The sequence below is a fragment of the Arvicanthis niloticus genome, chromosome 28 (assembly GCF_011762505.2).
Source record: "Arvicanthis niloticus isolate mArvNil1 chromosome 28, mArvNil1.pat.X, whole genome shotgun sequence".
Taxonomy (NCBI): Eukaryota; Metazoa; Chordata; class Mammalia; order Rodentia; family Muridae; genus Arvicanthis; species Arvicanthis niloticus.
In genome coordinates, this window is record NC_133436.1 from 14,162,861 (window position 1) to 14,181,159 (window position 18,299).

General features: G+C 42.4%; 1 protein-coding gene across 2 annotated transcripts; it reads left to right on the forward strand.

The window, feature by feature from the left end:
• Window positions 1-508: 508 nt before the first annotated feature.
• Mtrf1l (mitochondrial translation release factor 1 like) lies at window positions 509-11,666 on the forward strand. Of its 2 annotated transcripts, XM_076926741.1 has the most exons (7): window positions 517-892; window positions 3,445-3,524; window positions 4,718-4,901; window positions 6,099-6,262; window positions 7,655-7,772; window positions 8,905-9,041; window positions 9,687-11,666. In XM_076926741.1, exons 1-7 carry the CDS (start codon window positions 655-657, stop codon window positions 9,885-9,887), a joined length of 1,122 nt encoding a protein of 373 aa, XP_076782856.1. In that variant the 5' UTR covers window positions 517-654; the 3' UTR covers window positions 9,888-11,666. The 2 variants fall into 2 exon arrangements, 1 of the variants encoding a protein (XP_076782856.1); XR_013107997.1 differs by lacking the exons at window positions 8,905-9,041; window positions 9,687-11,666 and having other exon boundaries at window positions 509-892; window positions 4,718-4,774.
• The last annotated feature ends 6,633 nt before the right edge of the window (window positions 11,667-18,299 follow it).

The following is an 18,299-nucleotide window of genomic DNA, read 5'->3' on the forward strand; positions in this document are numbered from 1 at the left end:
CCTGTAGGCGGAGCTAGGAGGTGGAGCTCCACCCCCTTAGAGGACAGGCGGAGGAAGTACTTCCTCAAGGAACAAGGCCGAGGAGGCGGGACTGAGGCCCTAAAGCTCCTCCCTAGAGGCGGGGCTGCAGAGGTGGAGTCGCGGTTTTGGAGCTTCCTTTGGGGACGGGGCCGTGGAGGCGGGGTTGAGGCGTTGGAACTCTTCCCTAGAGGCTGGTCTGAGGAAGTGGAGTTCTGGCGGGGCTGAGGCGTCACCTCAAGATCCCGCCTAGTCAGCGGAACTCACCCGCTAGAAGCGCAGGACCCAGGCGTTGGAGGTTCCCCGCCCCCGCGTGGAGGCGGGGCTGAGGCGGCGGAGCTCCGCCCCCTCCGAGGCGGGGCCGAGGTCCCAGAACTCTCTCATTTGAAGGTGGAGCTGAGGATCCGGAGCCCCGCCCCCGAGGTGGGGCGGAGACTTGTGCGCTCGAGTTGGAGGCGGGGCAAAGGCTTCATGACCGCCCGCCCCGCCCTCTTACCTTTTGACTTTTGGGAACCTAGCGGGTGTCCTCACGCTTTGCGGAAGTTCTCAACACTTCCGGCCGAGCTTTTAAATTCCGGCCTTGGCGGCCTGGCTCCGAATCTTTCCTAGAGTGTTCCCTGAATAGTTTCCACCAGGATGCGGAGCGGGTTTCTGAGCGGTGCCCGGTGCCTGTGGGCACGCCGCGCCTTCAGCCGCACGCCGCCGCCTTCCGAGGAGCTCCTCGCCCGCGGCGGGCCCCTGCGGGCCTTCCTCGAGCGCCGCTTGGGCTCGGAGGCCGGCGGTCTGGACGCTGGGGGCCCCCAGCTGGCCGCGGCGGCCCGGCTGCTGAGCGAAAAGGAGCGGGAGCTGCGGGACACGGAGTCCTTGCTGCACGGTAAGCCATCCGCTCCGTGGGTTCGGAAGCCACTCGTCACTAGGGTTCCGATAACCCTCCCTAGCGCTCTCTAGAGCTCCTTGGACACGCTGCTCTTGCCGGTCTGTCCTCAGAAAGTGCTAAGGTTTTCGGTTACCTCCCCTCCCCTCCTGGCAGCTCAGATGCTCAGGAAAGACTTGTTAGTCCCAGCAGAGGAACTGAAGCCCGGTGAGTTTATGACATTGACCCGCCACAGTGTGAGAGGAGTGAGTGATGCCCTGTACCGTTAGAACCCGAGACCTGGAAATTCGAGTTCTCAGCACGTTTCTCCCTCGAGAATGCGTCGGAGGCCCAAGTGTTCCTGAAGCCTCCAGAGATGTCTGCCCAGTAGAACACACTTGGGAACCCTAGGCTTGATTCAGAGACCCTGCCTCGATGAAGAAAATAGGAAGAGGTTGGTTACGGAGATCAAGCTCGGGGCTCCATGTTTATGTGAGTTCACACATATGCAAACATGCCTACTCTCATACGCGCGATAATGGGAACAAATAAAATGTAAGGACTTTAAATATCAATATAAAAAGCAGTGCTAAAAAGCAGAAAGTAGCATTAAAGTGGATCCCTAAAGGCAAGAAAGAGGTGGTTTGGTGGTATAGGGACTAGAAGGCAAAAGTGACCAACGTGGATGAAGGTGCCGCTTGAGAAGCACTATATGGTGGAAGAGTAGTATTGGTATGGGAGATGGCAACAGAAGAGAAACATTGTGTTAGTTTGAGTTTCTATTGCTGTGAACACCATGACCACGGCAACTCTTAGAAAGGAAAACATTTAATTGGGTCTGGCTTACAGTTAAGAGGGTTTAGTCCATTTTCCTCAAAGGTAGAAGCATGGCAGCATGCATCAGACACGGTGCTGAAGATGGAGCTGAGTTCTGCATCTTGCTCAGCAGTCAGGAGTAGACTGTGTGCCACACTGGGCATAGCTTGAGCATAGGAGACCTCAAAGCCCACCATCTCCACAGTGACCCATTTCCTCCAACATGGCCACACCTCCCAAGAGTGCCACTCAGTTTGGGCCAAGCATACACACACACATCTCTGGGAGTCATTCCTAATCAAATCAAAGATGAAGGATTAGCATTATTTCTATAGGCTGAGGGCAGTGCCTCACATTTTAGGTAAAGAATTGGCATCATCTAGGGAAAGTCCACTGTTGACATTAGTGTGGAGAATTGAGTCAGGAGGAAGCTGCTTACCATCCAAAGGAGAGACAGTAGTAGGTTGGTACAGAGCAAGACACTAAGAAACAAGATTTGATGGGGTGAAGAACTGAGGTTGACAACAGCCATTACCTAAAGAATTGGAGAAAACAGAACCCTTTGGAGTGGGGCAGCCATTGAACCTAGAACTGTAAAATGTTGCCCTAAGAGAGGTCCTGTGTGTGCACTGTCCCACCTCCCAGTGAGGGAAGGTCTTGGTAAGCACACACACTTAAGCTATGTGGACATTTGATGTTTCAGAGCAAAACCAGTGTGTAATCCCTTTCTTTCCTAGGCTGCAAATGTCCATAGAACAGGGAAACAAATGAGAAAGTTTATCTTTAAGTCAAAAGTGAAAACTCAAAGATAAAATAATCATAAAGCCAGAGATGAAAGGAATATTTATATAAACATTGGCAGACTCTAGTGAGTGTTTTGGTTGGATACTTTATCCTAAGGAAACATTCGCTAAGACTGACTTTTAACTGTAGGCTTCAATTTTGCTTAACAGTTCAAGCCTTCTGTGCCCCTGCCTGGGCATTCTAACTAGATGCATCCGTTTGGTAATGTGAAACCTAACTTGGTAAACTAAGTCTATTTACTGGGGCTGGAGAGACAGCGCAACTGTGAAGAACACTCTTACAGAGGACCCAGGTTTTGTGCCCAACACCCAGATAGCATCTCACAGCTTGCTGTAACTCTAGTCACAGGTGCATAGACCCATTCTGGCCTCTGGGCACAACATACATGTGGTACACACATATACATGCAGGCAAATACCCATAAATATCAAATAAAACCCATAAACATTTCTGAAATTTAATTTTATGCGTATGAGTATTTTGCCTGCATCTGTGCACGTGCACAATATGCATGCCTGGTGCTGATGCCCGAAAGGTAAGAGGGTGTCAGAACTCCTGGAACCAGAATTTCATGATTGTGAGCCGACATGTGAGTGCTGGCAACTGAACCTAGGCTCTCTGCAAGACTGTCAAGTGCTCTTAATTACTGAGCCATTTCTTAATTTTTTTTTTCTCTTAAAGTCTGTTATTACAGCTTTTCTGGAGTTGAAAATATAGAGAACTTTAGTCTTAATGTTTATATTGGAATTGTTTATTTTAACTTTCATCATCAGGAAAAACTATACTTATAAAAACTATTATATCAGTAATTTTAATTAGTGGCAAATATGAAAAGAACAAGAAAAATATTTTCCTTTTTCCTTCAGTTGTAGTAACTATAAACACACAAACTGAAAATCTATTAGCAATTTAACAGTAATTAAGCAAAATATAAATGCTGCTCTTTTTCCTAGATGAGAATGAAGATTTAAAGAAACTTGCAGCAACTGAAATAGCTTTGTGTCATAAAGAAATAACTGAGCTGAAGCATCAGGTATGTAATATATGCATGAAGAATCAAGCCTTTAAGAGAATTAAGTCAGGCCTCTTTCCCATATCACTACAGGCTTAGCAGAAAGTCCAGGAAAGGAGCCTGTTGCTACTTACATAGAACTTGTTTGTTGCTGTTGATTTTTCTTTTTATTTGTATTTGTCTGCAAGTGTGTCTGAACCACAAGCATGCCTGGTACTTTTAGAGGCCAGAAAAAGGCATCACATCCCCTGGGATGGATGTACGGGTGGAGTGAGTTGCCTGATGTGGGTGCTGGGAAATGAACCTATGTCCTCTGCAGACTTAGCCATTGTTCTTAACCTCTCCATCTCTAGACCTCAACTCTAGACTTTCTTTCAAAGCTCTTGTCTGTTTTTCTTGTGTTTACTCCATGAAGGAATTACCAGCATCAAAGAGGATTTTAAAGCAGAAAAAGACATGCTTCTCATCATCCAGGTTTCTCAGGCTACAAGCCTCACTGATAAATTCCTATACCAGCTCTTACTGCAAAGGCAAAAAGATACAGAAAGCTCTGCTTTTGCCTTTTCTTTGTCTTTTTTCACTGTGGATAGACAATGGTTAGCAAAGATTTTAGACTGACTGATGGCGAAGTAAACGTCCTGGGGTGAGAACGTGACCTTATCCTAGCACTGATAGAGGGTCAGTCCTCAACTTCCAAAAGCAGTAACTCTCTCTGCCATCTAAGGGAACTTACCTAGCACATGTAGGACGAGTGCCCTGTTCTCCTTCTGTATTAGGCCTTGTATTTCAAGACATGTGGTGTAATGTCTGCTCCCAGACATTTCATTCCTAACTACCTGATCACGGAGTTGATAGATTTCAGCCCTCAGTACCACATAAGATCTGGTGTGGTGCTGTACACCCGTGTTCCCAGCACTGAGGAGGTGGAGACAGGAGCATGAAAACACGAAAGAGTTCCAAGAAGTAGTACAAACAAATCTATCAAAAACAGATGCATTTTATAACCCTTAAACTGTAACTGAAACATTAATACCATATTGAAATTATGCACTGTACATTTTTAGTTAGCAAGATGGTCAAATTGTTCAAAGAGCAATATTAAATTATTTGTTTAGAGAAAATTAGGTTCCGTATTTAAGTTTCCTGATCTGTAGCTCTGAGCAATCGTCTTGAGGACTGGTTAATTACAGGAAAGTGTTGTCTTTTGTTTATAGATCATCTCACTTTTGGTTCCTTCAGAAGAAATGGATGGGAGTGACCTGATCCTGGAGGTGACTGCGGGTGTGGGTGGTCAGGAAGCCATGCTTTTCACTTCTGAGATGTTTGACATGTACCAGCAGTATGCTGCATTTAAAAGATGGCATTTTGAAACACTGGAATATTTCCCAAGTGAACTAGGTCAGTGTCTTAGTTAGGTTTCTATTGCTGTGATAAAAACTCCATAACCAGAGGCAACTTGGGGAAGAAAGGATTTATTTCATCTTTCAGTTTGCAGTACCTTGAAGACAAGTCAGGGCAGGAATTCCAGGCTGGAACCTGGAGGCAGGAACTAAAACACAGGCCATGGAGGAAAGCTGCTCGTGGCTTCTTCCTTCTGGCTGGCTTAGCCTGCTTTCTTATGCACCCTAAGACCATTGGCCCAGGAGTAGCATCACCCTCTAGCTCAGTCAAGAGGTCCTTCCACATCAGTCATCAATCAAGATCCCGTCTCCCAGACTTCCCTACAGATTGGTGTTGTGGAATTTCTCAGTTGAAGTTGCTCCTTAGATTATTCTAACCAGCACAGTCAGCATGTGAATTGATTAGTTTTCTTAAAGCATAGATGTACCTACAGTGTGTCTTGGGGAAAGGGTTGGCAAGATGATGAGGATGAGAACGCATTTGTAAGGATTAAGTAGTGATGTGCTCATTATTTGCCTAATGATTTTAAATAAAAGCACAGTTTTGAAATTTCCTGTGAAGCATGGTGGTAAGCTGTTCCATGAGAAGCACTTCTAGCTTTGAAAAATAGTTTAGGATTCTCTGGGCTCACACTTAATCCTAGCACCCAAGAGGCTGTAGCAAGAGAATTGCAGAGTTCAGGACTAGACTGGGCTACAGGAGAACCTATCTAAAAAAGAAACCAAAAAGGTGGTCTTTTAGCTGTTGCTCCTATGAATTCATCAGTACCATACTTTAATAAGTGACTAAATAATTCTATAGTAAGGTGCTGGAGAGCTGGCTCAGTAGTTAAGATGCTTTTGCAGAGGACTTGAGATCAGTTCCCAGCACCCAGATGGTGGCTCTCAACTACCTATAAATCCATTTCCAATGGATCTGATGTGGTCCTCTGACTCCATAGGCACCTGGTATACATGTGTTACACATGCATACATACGTGTACACTGTTAAAAACTCAGACCTAAAATTAAATACATAGATTTTAAGAAGTAAAGATTATGTGTTAAAACAGCAGATATCAAACTTTAAAGTTTTTAATATGCTTGCACTCTCTACTGACAGATTGTAGCTTTTTTAAGCGCATGAGAATACATGTGATGGTCAATTGTTTCTGCATGGCAGGAATGATGGAAATCATTCAATTCTGTTTTCAAGGTGGCCTTAGACATGCGTCAGCCAGCATTGGCGGTCCAGAAGCCTATAGACACATGAAATTTGAAGGAGGAGTGCACAGAGTACAAAGAGTGCCAAAGACAGAGAAGCAAAGCCGCATCCACACTAGCACCATGACAGTGGCGATTTTGCCCCAGCCTACTGAGGTAAAGCATAGGAATGGAGCTGGCGCAGGGCCCCTCCCCCAGCAACTGCATAACCTGATCATTTGGTCTTCTTTCATAGTTTGAGTTACTCATAAATATTTAATTCAAGAAATGTAATTTTACAACAGATGGTATGAATGAAAATGTTTTTAGATTGTCTAGAAAAACACTGGATGTTTTCTCTATGAAATGGACATTGTAAGCGTCCTCATGAGTCAGGTAATATGAACTGTTGAATGTAGGCTGGCTGCTTCACTTCGCATTGCAGGATGGGTTCTCCGGTTGCCGTCAGTAAAGGGCTGATGCTCAGCACAGATGCTACTTTAGAACCCAGAGGTATTAGAAAGGCCTCACAAAGCAAGACCTCAGTATGTAAGAAAACAGCCTGTTTTGTTCATTTCTCTTCTGCTAAAAGTGACAAATTAATTCACTTAAAAAGTGAAATATGAGTGATTTGGGGTTTCTACTTAATAATTTTTAAGAGATAGTACTATTTAGCTGTATGGTAGGGTTGATGGGTTAGTTTCTCTGGGAAGCCTGAGTGAGAAAAGAAGAGCTAAGATAGGAAGTGCAGGAGAGTCCAGGTCAGGAGCCGTGCTAGCTCCTGGGACATGGAGCGTGCTCTAGATTCTGTCCGGCTTTTTTTTTTAGTAACTCTGAGAGGGGTTGTCTTACTGCAGGATGATTGACATACCATAGAGAGCAGTTGTTCATGGAACAGACATTTTTAAACATGGTGCTTCTCATGCTTTCTCCTGGGACACTGCATTACCCTGTTGAATTCCAGTGTTCATGGAATGTATAACCTGGCTTCATGGTCTTTGCCTCCCAATTATGGTTATAATATTTTAAAAACAATATCCCCTCCCCAAAACAGTTTCATGTAGTCAAATTGCTATTTTTTTTTGTTTCCTTTGCTAAAATCTTTGAATTCAGCAAAATTCTATATTTTCTTTCTTTCTTTTCTGTTTTTTTTTTTTTTTAAATCACATTTATGTTTGTGCATCTTTGTGCATGTAGCCCATAAAGGCCAGAAGAGGGCAGGGATGCCCTGGAGCTGAGGTTAAAGGAGGCGGGAGTCACCTGAAGTGCTGACCACACTCATCCCACTGAGGCATCTGTTCAGCACCAGAGTTCCTGTTCTCACACTCCCTAATTCTGTGTGTGAGGCACAAAACTCGACTTTGAGGATTAGAAAGTGTTGGTGCTGTTTTGCCTTTATTTAAAAAAAAAATTTTTTTAAATAATATTCTACTTCTGGTCTATTCTTAAACATTTTACCTTTTATGTGAATTCTATGTATGGCATTTATTTACAATGCGTAGGTCTCACCTGAAGACAATTGGTACATGTAATTGTTTTTTAAAGTTCCAAGTTTTTTTGTCTGTATAGATTAAACTGGTGATTAATCCTAAAGATTTGAGAATTGATACTAAGAGAGCAAGTGGAGCTGGAGGTCAGCACGTGAATACCACAGACAGTGCTGTTCGGATAGTTCATCTTCCCACAGGTATGTACTTTGTTTTTCAATGTGAAACTTTGAGTCAAGGTCAATTTCTGGAGCACTGACTAATTTTTCACTGAAACAGACCTCCAGATACCAAAATATACCATTAAGGGCTCTTAACTAACCACTTGTTTAGGATAATTACAAAGCCAGGAAGAAGGAGGCTAAGCACAGGAATCTCCATGTTAGTCACTAGGAAGAGAGCAGAGTCCTGCCAATTGAGTTATGGAATACATACTTATTGGATTTTGCTATTTCCAAAAACCTCAGTGACAGACTTATCTGAATTATTTATCAGAAAATGTTCTAAATTACCAGTTACTAGCTGTAGGACTAAGATAGTAACAAGGACCCTGAAGGCAAGAAAAGCATTGGACTTCCTACACAGAAGCATGATACATGGATAGTTCTAGATACGATTTCAGGAGCGTCTTTCCATTGAGAGTGTAAAGTCCAGTGGAATTTGAATCTAGTTTTTAAGTGTTACTAGAGCACTGGAGTGGCTCATGAGTGACAAGGGGCATCTAGGTACTATAGCTCAGGCTCTCCTGGACTCCCACATCCATGGAACTTACATTACCACAGTTCCTGTTAACCAAGAGTAATGACGATAGCTGGGCAGATAGGACTTTGGCTTTAAATATAGAAACCGTTAGATATTGCGGTGATTAGTGGGGTGTATAAATAAAAATAGGTTCAAAAAGAAGTCCTCAACTCTATTCTGCTTACTCTAATACTAGGATTTGTAGCTTTTATATGTCCGTTCATTTCTGTAAGTCTATTAGAAATTATGATAGTTGAAGCTATGAAAAAAGTCTGTATTAAAAATATTTAAAGTCTGCCAGGTGTGGTGGTGCACGCCTTAAATCCTAGCACTTGAGAAGCAGAGGCAGGTGGATCTCTGACTTTGAGGCCAGCCTGATCTACAAAGCAAGTTCCAGGCCAGTCAGGGCTGTTACACAAACAAACCTAGTCACAGACAAGCAGACAAGCAAACAAACAAATTAAAGTCTTTTGTTTGATTCTTGTTTTTATTGCCTCATAAAAGAAGAAAAAGGATGAGAAAGAAAAGGAATAATCCCTGATAATAAAGATTTTTGTATTAAAACTCTTTAATTTGCATAACATTATTCAGGCATTGTTTCTGAATGCCAGCAAGAAAGATCTCAGCTGAAGAACAGGGAGCTGGCTATGAAAAAGTTACGAGCAAGGTTATACAGCATGCATCTAGAGGAAGAAACTACTAAGAGATACAATGCTCGAAAGATCCAGGTAAAAATGAATTTAAGAAACTCAAAAACATTTATCGGTAGTGTGTGTGTTTTTTTTTAATAAGGACAAATACCTGTGTACACTTTATCCTGTTATACACTTTATCTGTAGTTAAAGGCATTTTTCTCAGATTTGTGAAAGTGTACCAAATCCCTACTCAGTTTTTAATCCTTTGAACTTCTGGAAGCAAGAGTACTGGAAGATTATGCCTACTGTTTTGTATTTGATTGTATGTCATACACAGTCTTTCCATGACTTCTTTAGTGTGTAGACCCATCACCTTATGTCCACAACAGGATATTTATTCCCAGAGCTACCATATACATAAGTGCATATATAAATATGTTGCTTCTGCTATTTAAATATCAGCCATTTGCCAGACTCTCTCATTATAATCAATATTTTGCTGATTGGAAATTAAAGCTTAACCTTAAGTCATAGAGCACTGAAGTGGCACAGGCAGGACTCAGATACTTGCATCTTGACTATAAGGTCTATCTCCTTTTCTCTGTATCATAACCCCATGTTATTTGGGGAGTCTGGGGTTTATACTTTGTTCTTGTATTGCTGTAGATTTAAGTTGTCCTGGATCTAAGTGCATCTCATACAGCCTCCCCCAATTTTTTGTTTGTTTGTTTGTTTTAGGTTGGAACTAAAGGAAGATCAGAGAAAATAAGAACATACAACTTCCCACAGAATAGAGTCACAGATCACAGAATAAACAAATCACTACATGACCTTGAGAGCTTCATGCAAGGAGACTGTCTTCTGGATGACTTGATACAGTCACTGAAGGACTATTCGGATTATGAATCTCTAGTAGAATTGATTTCCAGAAAAGACTAAGCTTCTTTGTAAAGATATATATTTTTTTATATAGACTAGGAAAATTCTACTGCAAATCCACTGTGTGCAAATATTTAACCAGTATTCTCTTGAGGAATGTAAGTTAACAGTTTCTTGGACAATTCTCTAAAAAAAAATAGACACAAAGAAAGACAGTTGTTTTTATGCAAAATATTTAATCAGAAATTTCAAATATAAAGCAGATATGTTCATGTTAATATGACAGAAGGAACCAGAAGCTGGCAGTGGAATTAACAAGAACCGATAAGAGTCAAGCACATCAGGACTGTTAGGATTGAAAACAGCCTATACAGAGTTCTTAGAGAAAGGAAGCACTTACAAGGTGCTTCCTCCCTCTAATGGAGTCAGGCATGTTGTAAGGATAGCCTCTCAATGGTGGAAATATTCCTGGGTTGCCCTGCATCTGAAAGCTTTGGCCTTGTAAACAGAACCTCAAGCCCATGGGGCCTGGTAAGCCAGAAGCCTTCTGCCAAGGTGTGAACTTTATTAGATTGTAAGCTTTGGTGGTCTTCTATATCAGTTCCTCAGAGAAACAGAACCAATAGGATGTGTCTACACAAATTTGCTATAAGGATGGCCTCATATAGAATACCGTATGTCCAAGATCTACAGTATGAAGCAGCTGGATAGAGACCAAGAAGAGTTGATGGTTCACTTTACTTGGTAGTTTGCTGGGGAAATCTCTTTTGGTTGGAGTAGGCTAGATTTTCTCTACTCAGGCCTTTAGCCCAGTTGGATAAAACATGTTAGCATGACTGATATTTCACTGATTTAAATGTCAGTGAAACTTCCAAATCTTGAGGACACCCAAAATAATGTGTTACCAAATATTAGGGTTCTCTGGAGTCATAGAACTTACAGAATGAATCTCTTTTCCCTGTCTCTGTACACACACACACACACACACACACACACACACACACACACACACACACACAGGTAAATAGAGTTCATTGGAATGATTTAACACTCTACAGTCCACCTAATCCAACAATGGCTGTATGTGAAAGTCTAAGAATCTAATAGTTACTCAGTCCAACAAGGCCGGCTATCTCAGCTGGTCTTCAGTATTATGTGGGAATCTGAAGAAGTAAGTAGGCTCTAATGCCAGTGAAGGAGTGGATGCAATAGCAAGGCCAGGCAAGAAGCAATGAAGAAAAACTTCCTTCGTCCAGTGTCCTTATCTAGACTTCTAGCAGAAGGTGTGGCCCCAGATTAGAGGTATCTTTCCAACTCAGGATCTAGATCAAAGGCACATTGTCCTCTTGCCTCAAGAACCAGATTGTAGTTCATTCCATATATAGTCAGGTTGACAACTAGCCATCACAGTCACAATAAAGGCTAGCCAAGTCTACAAAACTAACCATTATGGTATCCAAGATTACCCCAGATGCTGTGCCATAAAATGCTTACAGTGTTCTCCACCGCCTACTACTTACAAGCTTCACATATACCAGCAGAAAAAGTGTAAACGTCAATAGTTTGTCTTCCCTCTAAAATCCAGGTGATGCTAATATGATCATATAAAGTATATAGCTTCACAACTAAAGTTTTAAGACTCCCTTCTGAATGGGGCTGATGTCTGTACACTGTCAAACACCCAGAAACCAATAATGTTTTCATACATTCAGTGTCTGAAATAAATTACAAACATATTTTACTCTCACACATATCAGCTGACACTTAAACACAATTCTACTAAAGTATGTATCATTGCCTGACAAAATGTACAGTAAATCCCAAATACTTCATTCAATACCTAATAGTTCAGATTTCTCTCCTTTTTTCCTAGATATGTTAGAGTTGGCTTCTTCAAACTAAGATCCAGTTATGTACTATCTAGTGGGCTTTCCCTTACTGGACTCTTAATCCCCTTTGTCAGGCACTGGATTTTCACCTATAAAGATCAAACTAGATATTTTGGTACTATGTGAGTTGTTCAGACATTATGGGACATTAACACTTTATACTGAATATTTAGTGCCTCACTGAAAGGAAGTAGCACAAAACCATGAGTGATAGGCAAGGATTTTTAAGCTGCCTACAGTGCCTAACACAAACCAGGTTTTAGGAACAATCCCTTCAAATCTCATGAAAGGTACTTTACCTTTAAAATGTGTATATTAATCTGCCTTTTTATATGCATAGGTGTTTTTCATGCATGTATGATTGTGCACTATGCCTACAGTGCCTGTGGAGGCCAGATTAGGGTGTATGATCCCCTGGGATTGTAGTTAGAGACAGTTGTGAGTTGCCCAGAGAGCACTGAGAATTGAACTCAGGTTCTCTAAAAAAGCAGCCATTGGTCTTAACTAAGGAGCCATCTCTCCAGCCCTTATTTTGCAGTAGTTTTGTTTGGGGGTTGTTTTTTTTTGGGGGGGGGGGTCTCCTACCTCCACCCTTAGACTTTTCTTTAATAGTCCTGGAACTCACTTCGTAGACCAAGCTGGCCTCTGCCTCCTGAGTGCTAGGATTAAAGAAGCCTTTTTTTTTTTTTTTTTTAAAAAAAAAAAAAAAAAAACATTTTTAAGAAGTTGGTGAATAAACTGACGCACACCTTTAATCCCAGCACTTGGGAGGCAGAGGCAGGTGGATTTCTGAGTTCGAGGCCAGCCTGGTCTACAGAGTGAGTTCCAGGACAGCCAGGGCTACACAGAGAAACCCTGTCTCGAAAAACCAAAAAAAAAAAAAAAAAAAAATTGGTAAATAGCTTTCAATAACCTATACAACTCAAGACTGGCCATTCAACTATATTCAGAGCTTCCCATATTATTTCTGCTTTAACCTTAACATTACAATTATATTAAGTAATTACACTTTACCTAATCTCTCCCTGATCCAAAAGACAGTTATTAGAAAGTTAAGATGGATTGTGAAGGATATTAAATGTTAGATTTCACTGGGCAGTGGTGGTGCACTCCTTGGAGAGAGAGGCAGGCAGATCTCTTAAAGACTGAGGCCAGCCTGGTCTACATAGTGAGAGTTCCAGGACAGCCAAGACTGCATAGACCCAGTCTCAACAAAACAAAATGTTAGATTGCATTCTATTAACAAGGGAAAACTCCCTTACCCCTGGGAAGAGAAAGGTGTGAGACCTGTACCTTATAGATCAAAAAGAGCCTTAGATGGAATTTTAAACTACCTGTGCATTGGGATATAGCTGGTTAGGAAGGAACTGTCCAAAGCTTATGTGACTATTTCAACAGTAGAGGTGTAAAATGTGTCGGGCCTTAGGGTGCAGCTTAATGGCACTGTATGTGCTTATGACCATATTAAAGGTTTTCAGCTCAATACTCAGGACTGCAAAAATACATTTAAAACTAAGATACCATTGAGTGCATTATCAGCCCATGCAGAGTAACTGACAGATTTCCATCTGTGAACTCACTAAGTAATCCCTAGTTGTTAAATGTGATTTGGAAGTAAATACAAAGTTAAGGCAGTGCAGTATAATAATAAGCAATAGAAGCCTAATAGCTCCATAATGTGTTGAGATTCTTGGAATGGTTACAACCATCTCATTAGGAGCCATGCCCTTTTTCTTACCTGCCTAAACCTAGAAACTCAAACTCCGGTTACCTCTGCAGATAAATGTCAAGGCCCAACTCAAAGGATACTTTACTTTCAAGACAGAAGTAATGACACCTTTTATTTGTACCCCACAACACTTCTCCATATGCTGTGGTCAGAATGTGTCCTCCCAAATTCAAGAACTGAAAACTTAATCCCAATACAATGAGTAGGTATGTGGACCTACACCTTCTGGAAGGTGTCCAAAGCTTCTAGACATGGGATAAACAGAAGATTACAAGTTTGGGCCTGTTTGCCCTTATCTTTTTTTTTTTTTTGATATTTTCTTTATTTACATTTCAAATGTTATCCTCTTTCCCTGGTTCCACCCAACCCCTAGAAATCCCTTACCTCCCATTCCCCTGCTTCTATGAGGATGTTCCCCCACCCACCCACTCCTTTGTCCCCAATCTTGAATTCCCCTACACTGGAGCATTGAGCCTTCCCAGGACCAAGGGCCTCCCCCTCCCATTGATGCCAGATAAGGCCATCCTCTGCTACATATGCAGCTAGAACCATGGGTCCCTCCATGTGTACTCTTTGGTTGGTAGTTTAGTCCCTGGAAGCTCGGAGGTGAGGGGGAGGGGTCTGGTTGGTTGATATTGTTGTTCTTACTATGGGGTTGCAAACCCCTTCAGCTCCTTCGGTCCTTTCTCTAAGTCCCCTATTAGGGACCCTATGTTCAGTCCAATGGTTGGCTGCGAGCATCTGCCTCTATATGTCAGGTTCTGGCAGTGCCTCTCAAGAGACAGTTATATCAGACTTCTGTTGAAAGGGTTAAAATTTTTCAAAAACTCCTAACAGAGCAGAACCAAGAGTGCAGGTCAGCTTGGTCGTGAGCTCTGTGTTTCAGGAACTTTGGCTGGCCACAAGATAGATGGTTGGTTACGAATAGGCTCTTAGAAAATAGCCTATACAAAATGTTCCCCGTGACTGTTCCTTGGACCCTGTCACAAACTGAATAATGGACTGGGACTTTCCACAGGTACTCTCCAATAACCCTCCTTTACTCCCCCTGGGCTGTGGTTTCCCTCCTGAGTTGTGGCTTTTGGCTTTAAATTCTCTCTGTCTCCAAAGCCCCGGGTCAGACCCCACTGCCCCTGTGTGGGTCATGGGTCTTGACCTCAACATGTTGATTGAAATATACCACTTGCTGATTGCATCATGTTTAGTGTCTTGTGAGTTAATGGGTGTCCTCGAATTCCTGAGGCTTAGTTGAGGTCCTCCCTTCATGGGGGCCTTACACTGTCAGCATGCACCTCTTGGCATCCACAATATTGTCTGGGTTTGGTGGCTGTATATGGTATGGATCCCCAGGTGGGGCAGTCTTTGGATGGCCTTTCCTTCAGTCTCTGCTCCACACTTTGTTTCCATATTTGCTCTCATGAGTATTTTGTTCCCTTTCTAAGAAGGACCAAAACACCTACACTTTGGTCTTCCTTCCTCTCGAGCTTCATGTGGTCTATGAATTGTATATTGGGTATTTCGAGCTTTTGGCCTAATATCCACTTATCAGTGAGTGCATACCATGTGTTCTTTTGTGATTGGGTTACCTCACTCAGGATGATATTTTCTAGTTCCATTCATTTGCCTAAAAATGTTATGAATTCATTGTTTTTAACAGCTGAGGAGTTGCCCTTGCCTCTTAGTTCTCCTGAGGCTATCTCCAAGGCACCACACAGCTCTCATCCCACACTAGTGCCTTTTTCTTTACCCTCCTAAGTTCTAAGACTCAGGGAAGTTTCCACTATAGAAATTACTATGATACTTATATAAGCAGTATAAAACAAACCAAGGTAATATCTAAGAAGCAATATTCACTTCAACATAGTAAATTTATTGATTTCTATCCCAAGTTTGTATGCTTAATAAAGAATGAAATGGTAAAGTTACAGGATAGGGTAAAAATATACAAAGTCACTGACACACACTAATAATGGCCAAATTTGCATATTTAAAAAAAGGTTATGGTAGAACAACCCCTTATGATTCTGAGCAGTGATGAGTCTCAGCACTCTGGCACTTTACAATTATTTTATTCATTTTATTACTTATTTCTATTTTATTCATAAATGAATATTCGGAAAATCTCAAGAGCAGAGACAGTGAGCACAGGGCAATCTGCACGTCTCCATTCTTTCTATATACCTCAATGTCTTGTCTGCACTAAGTCTGCAAAAAGAATTTGCAGAGATGAAGGCAATTTATTCTGTACTTCATCTTTCACCCAAGAGGAGAAAAACAAAAACTTGACATGAATGGGCCTGAAAAGATTGGCATCTAGTGAATTGCAGCATGGCCCTCTCTATCTCATGGAGGGAGAGATTCACAAGTGCCCACGAGCCAGCTAGGAGCATCAGTTAATACTGTTCCATCATGCCGGGCGGTGGTGGCGCACGCCTTTAATCCCAGCACTTGGGAGGCAGAGGCAGGCGGATTTCTGAGTTCCAGGCCAGCCTTGTCTACAGACTGGCTTAGTTCTCCTGAGGCTATCTCCAAGGCACCATGCAGCTCTCATCCCACACTAGTGCCTTTTTCTTCACCGCCTAAGTTCTAAGACTCAGGGAAGTTTCCACTATAGAAATTACTATGATACTATGATACAGCCAGGGCTACACAGAGAAATCCTGTCTCGAAAAAGCCACAAAAAAAAAAAAAAAAAAAAAAAAAAAAAAAAAAAACTGTTCCATTATAATAAAGCTCAAATAACATTTAAAGTCAATGATTAGTTAACCTGGAAACTGACAAAGACTGTGACAAATTATTGCAGTATGTAAGAAAACATGCTTGTCTCCTTATAGAAATGTGAGGTTTTCCAATAATCCACCAGCCATTTTCTTCCGGAAGGGAAAAAATGCTGAAGAGTAGTTTCAGGCTCTGGTGAAGAACCAAAGGCTGCAGTCCAGGTGCTCAGCTGTTTACTAAACTTGTCTCAAATTTCCAACTCTCTGTGTATGCAAATCAAGATGATAAGGAGTCTCCAAGGTCAAGCAGAGTAGAAACAGGAATGTGCACTATCAATGATTAAGATTCCAGCAAATACTACTCCCTGGGATAACAGAAGGGAGTGCCTGGGCTTTTGAACTCTTGGACTCCTGAAGTCTTGCTGAAAGGAACTTGGTTCATTTTGCCCTCAAGAATACCTCCCACTACCCCAGGAGGATTCAAAGGTTTGTGCGCTCTCTTCACTAGCTCTGAGACCACAGTGAGATCTTAGACTTCTAATCGGAATCAGTATAAAGTGAAAAAATACTGTTAAGATTAGTTAAGAATGTCAAGCCAATAGTAAGCTCTTTCTTGTCACTTCTCAGCACTGTGACAGGTTTCCACTGTCGCTAAAACCCAAATCCACTATTGTACACTCAATACACCAATGGTCTGCATCTAGTGTTATTTCACATTAGGGAGTACATTTCGCATGCACAAAGATCTCCCAGGTACAGCATTTAAAATTGTTTATTTATTTTCGTTTTTTGAGACAGAGGTTTCTCTGTGTAGCCCTCTGTGTCTGGAAACTAGGTTTTCCAGTTCCTTAGTGTGTGTGTGTATGTGTGTGTGTGTGTGCATGCCACCACGCCTGACCACCCAGCGTTTTAATATCCATTCAGCAAATTCTCTAGCTAAAATTCATACAATCTACAAATACCAAATGATCTAGCTTCTGACTTTTCGGACCCCACTTGCTTGAGGAGCTCTAGGCACTTTTTAAATATAGTTCTTTACGAGATCAATACAGTTCGGCTGATGGTTCAAAGTCTCCAACTTAACTCATCATTCAAGATTCTCACCCTAACTTCTATTAACAGTCCTTTTAACACGCGGTTTTGTATCTTCTATTTACAGAAAATTTTGATTCCCAAATTCCTTCTCATTAGTATATAAACGTCCTGAAAGACAGGGCTCATGTCTTTTCAGCCATTTTTACTTAGAAGCTCAGTTCTCTGGTACAAAACAGAAAAAGCTGTGACGATTTTGGCAAGCAGCGCCATCCACATCACTATTTTTATGCAACACTTTCTAACGTGAAAACGTCAGAAAACTAGGGTTTAAACAAAAAGAATTTAGATAAAAACTGGATCCACCCAGCATTTGTATGACTCATCTTGGTCCCGCCTTACACAGGAGCTGCATGGAACACTAACAGAAAGTCACACACGCTGGCAGAAAAGCAAGAGGGAAATGGCAAGTGGAGGGGTTTGGCATATCTTGTAGCTTTACTGAGCGGTATTCTGAATAGGAGTCCGGTGTATTGTCACCACTTAGGCAAAAATTCAAGGTGTGCAATACTCAGTATCATTAGTGGTGCACTACAGCTCACCAGAAGACTTAATAGTTAATACTTTCACTCTCGCCTTTGCTACAAAAACATCCACGTAGCCAGGGCCCTCCACCCCACCATGGTGGGGGTCTGATTTATTTAGGACTATTGGGGGAACAGGTCGGCTGTCTCTAGCGCCTAGCCAAAGAAGGTTAAGAACACATAAAACAAAATACAAATTAACACTAGTAAGAATTCGTGGTGTTTGAAAACCCTAAAGAATGCAATGACCAGGTTTAGGGATTAGGCCGCGCCCTCAGCCTCCGGGTGGCGGGAAGCCAAGGGACGCCGGGGTCCTGCAGCGCGCCCTCCCGGGGGCAAAGGCGGTTCTCCGGCCACCCGTCCCGCCCCGCTAGTCCACCCCTCCCGGAGGGAACCGCCAGGCCCCTAGCGCGCAAGCGCCAACCCGCCAACACAGCAGCGGCGGACGCGCAGTACGCAAGCGCAGGAGCTCCAGGCAGGGGGTGGAGCCAATTTAGGAGGGAGAGTAGAGCGCGCCTAAA

Coding starts and splice junctions, on each gene's coding strand:
- Mtrf1l (XM_076926741.1), top strand. CDS start 655: ATGCGGAGCGGGTTTCTGAGCGGTGCCCGGTGCCTGTGGGCACGCCGC. Junction 3,525..4,717: donor TAACTGAGCTGAAGCATCAG/GTATGTAATATA, acceptor TTTTGTTTATAG/ATCATCTCACTTTTGGTTCC. Junction 6,263..7,654: donor TTTTGCCCCAGCCTACTGAG/GTAAAGCATAGG, acceptor TTGTCTGTATAG/ATTAAACTGGTGATTAATCC.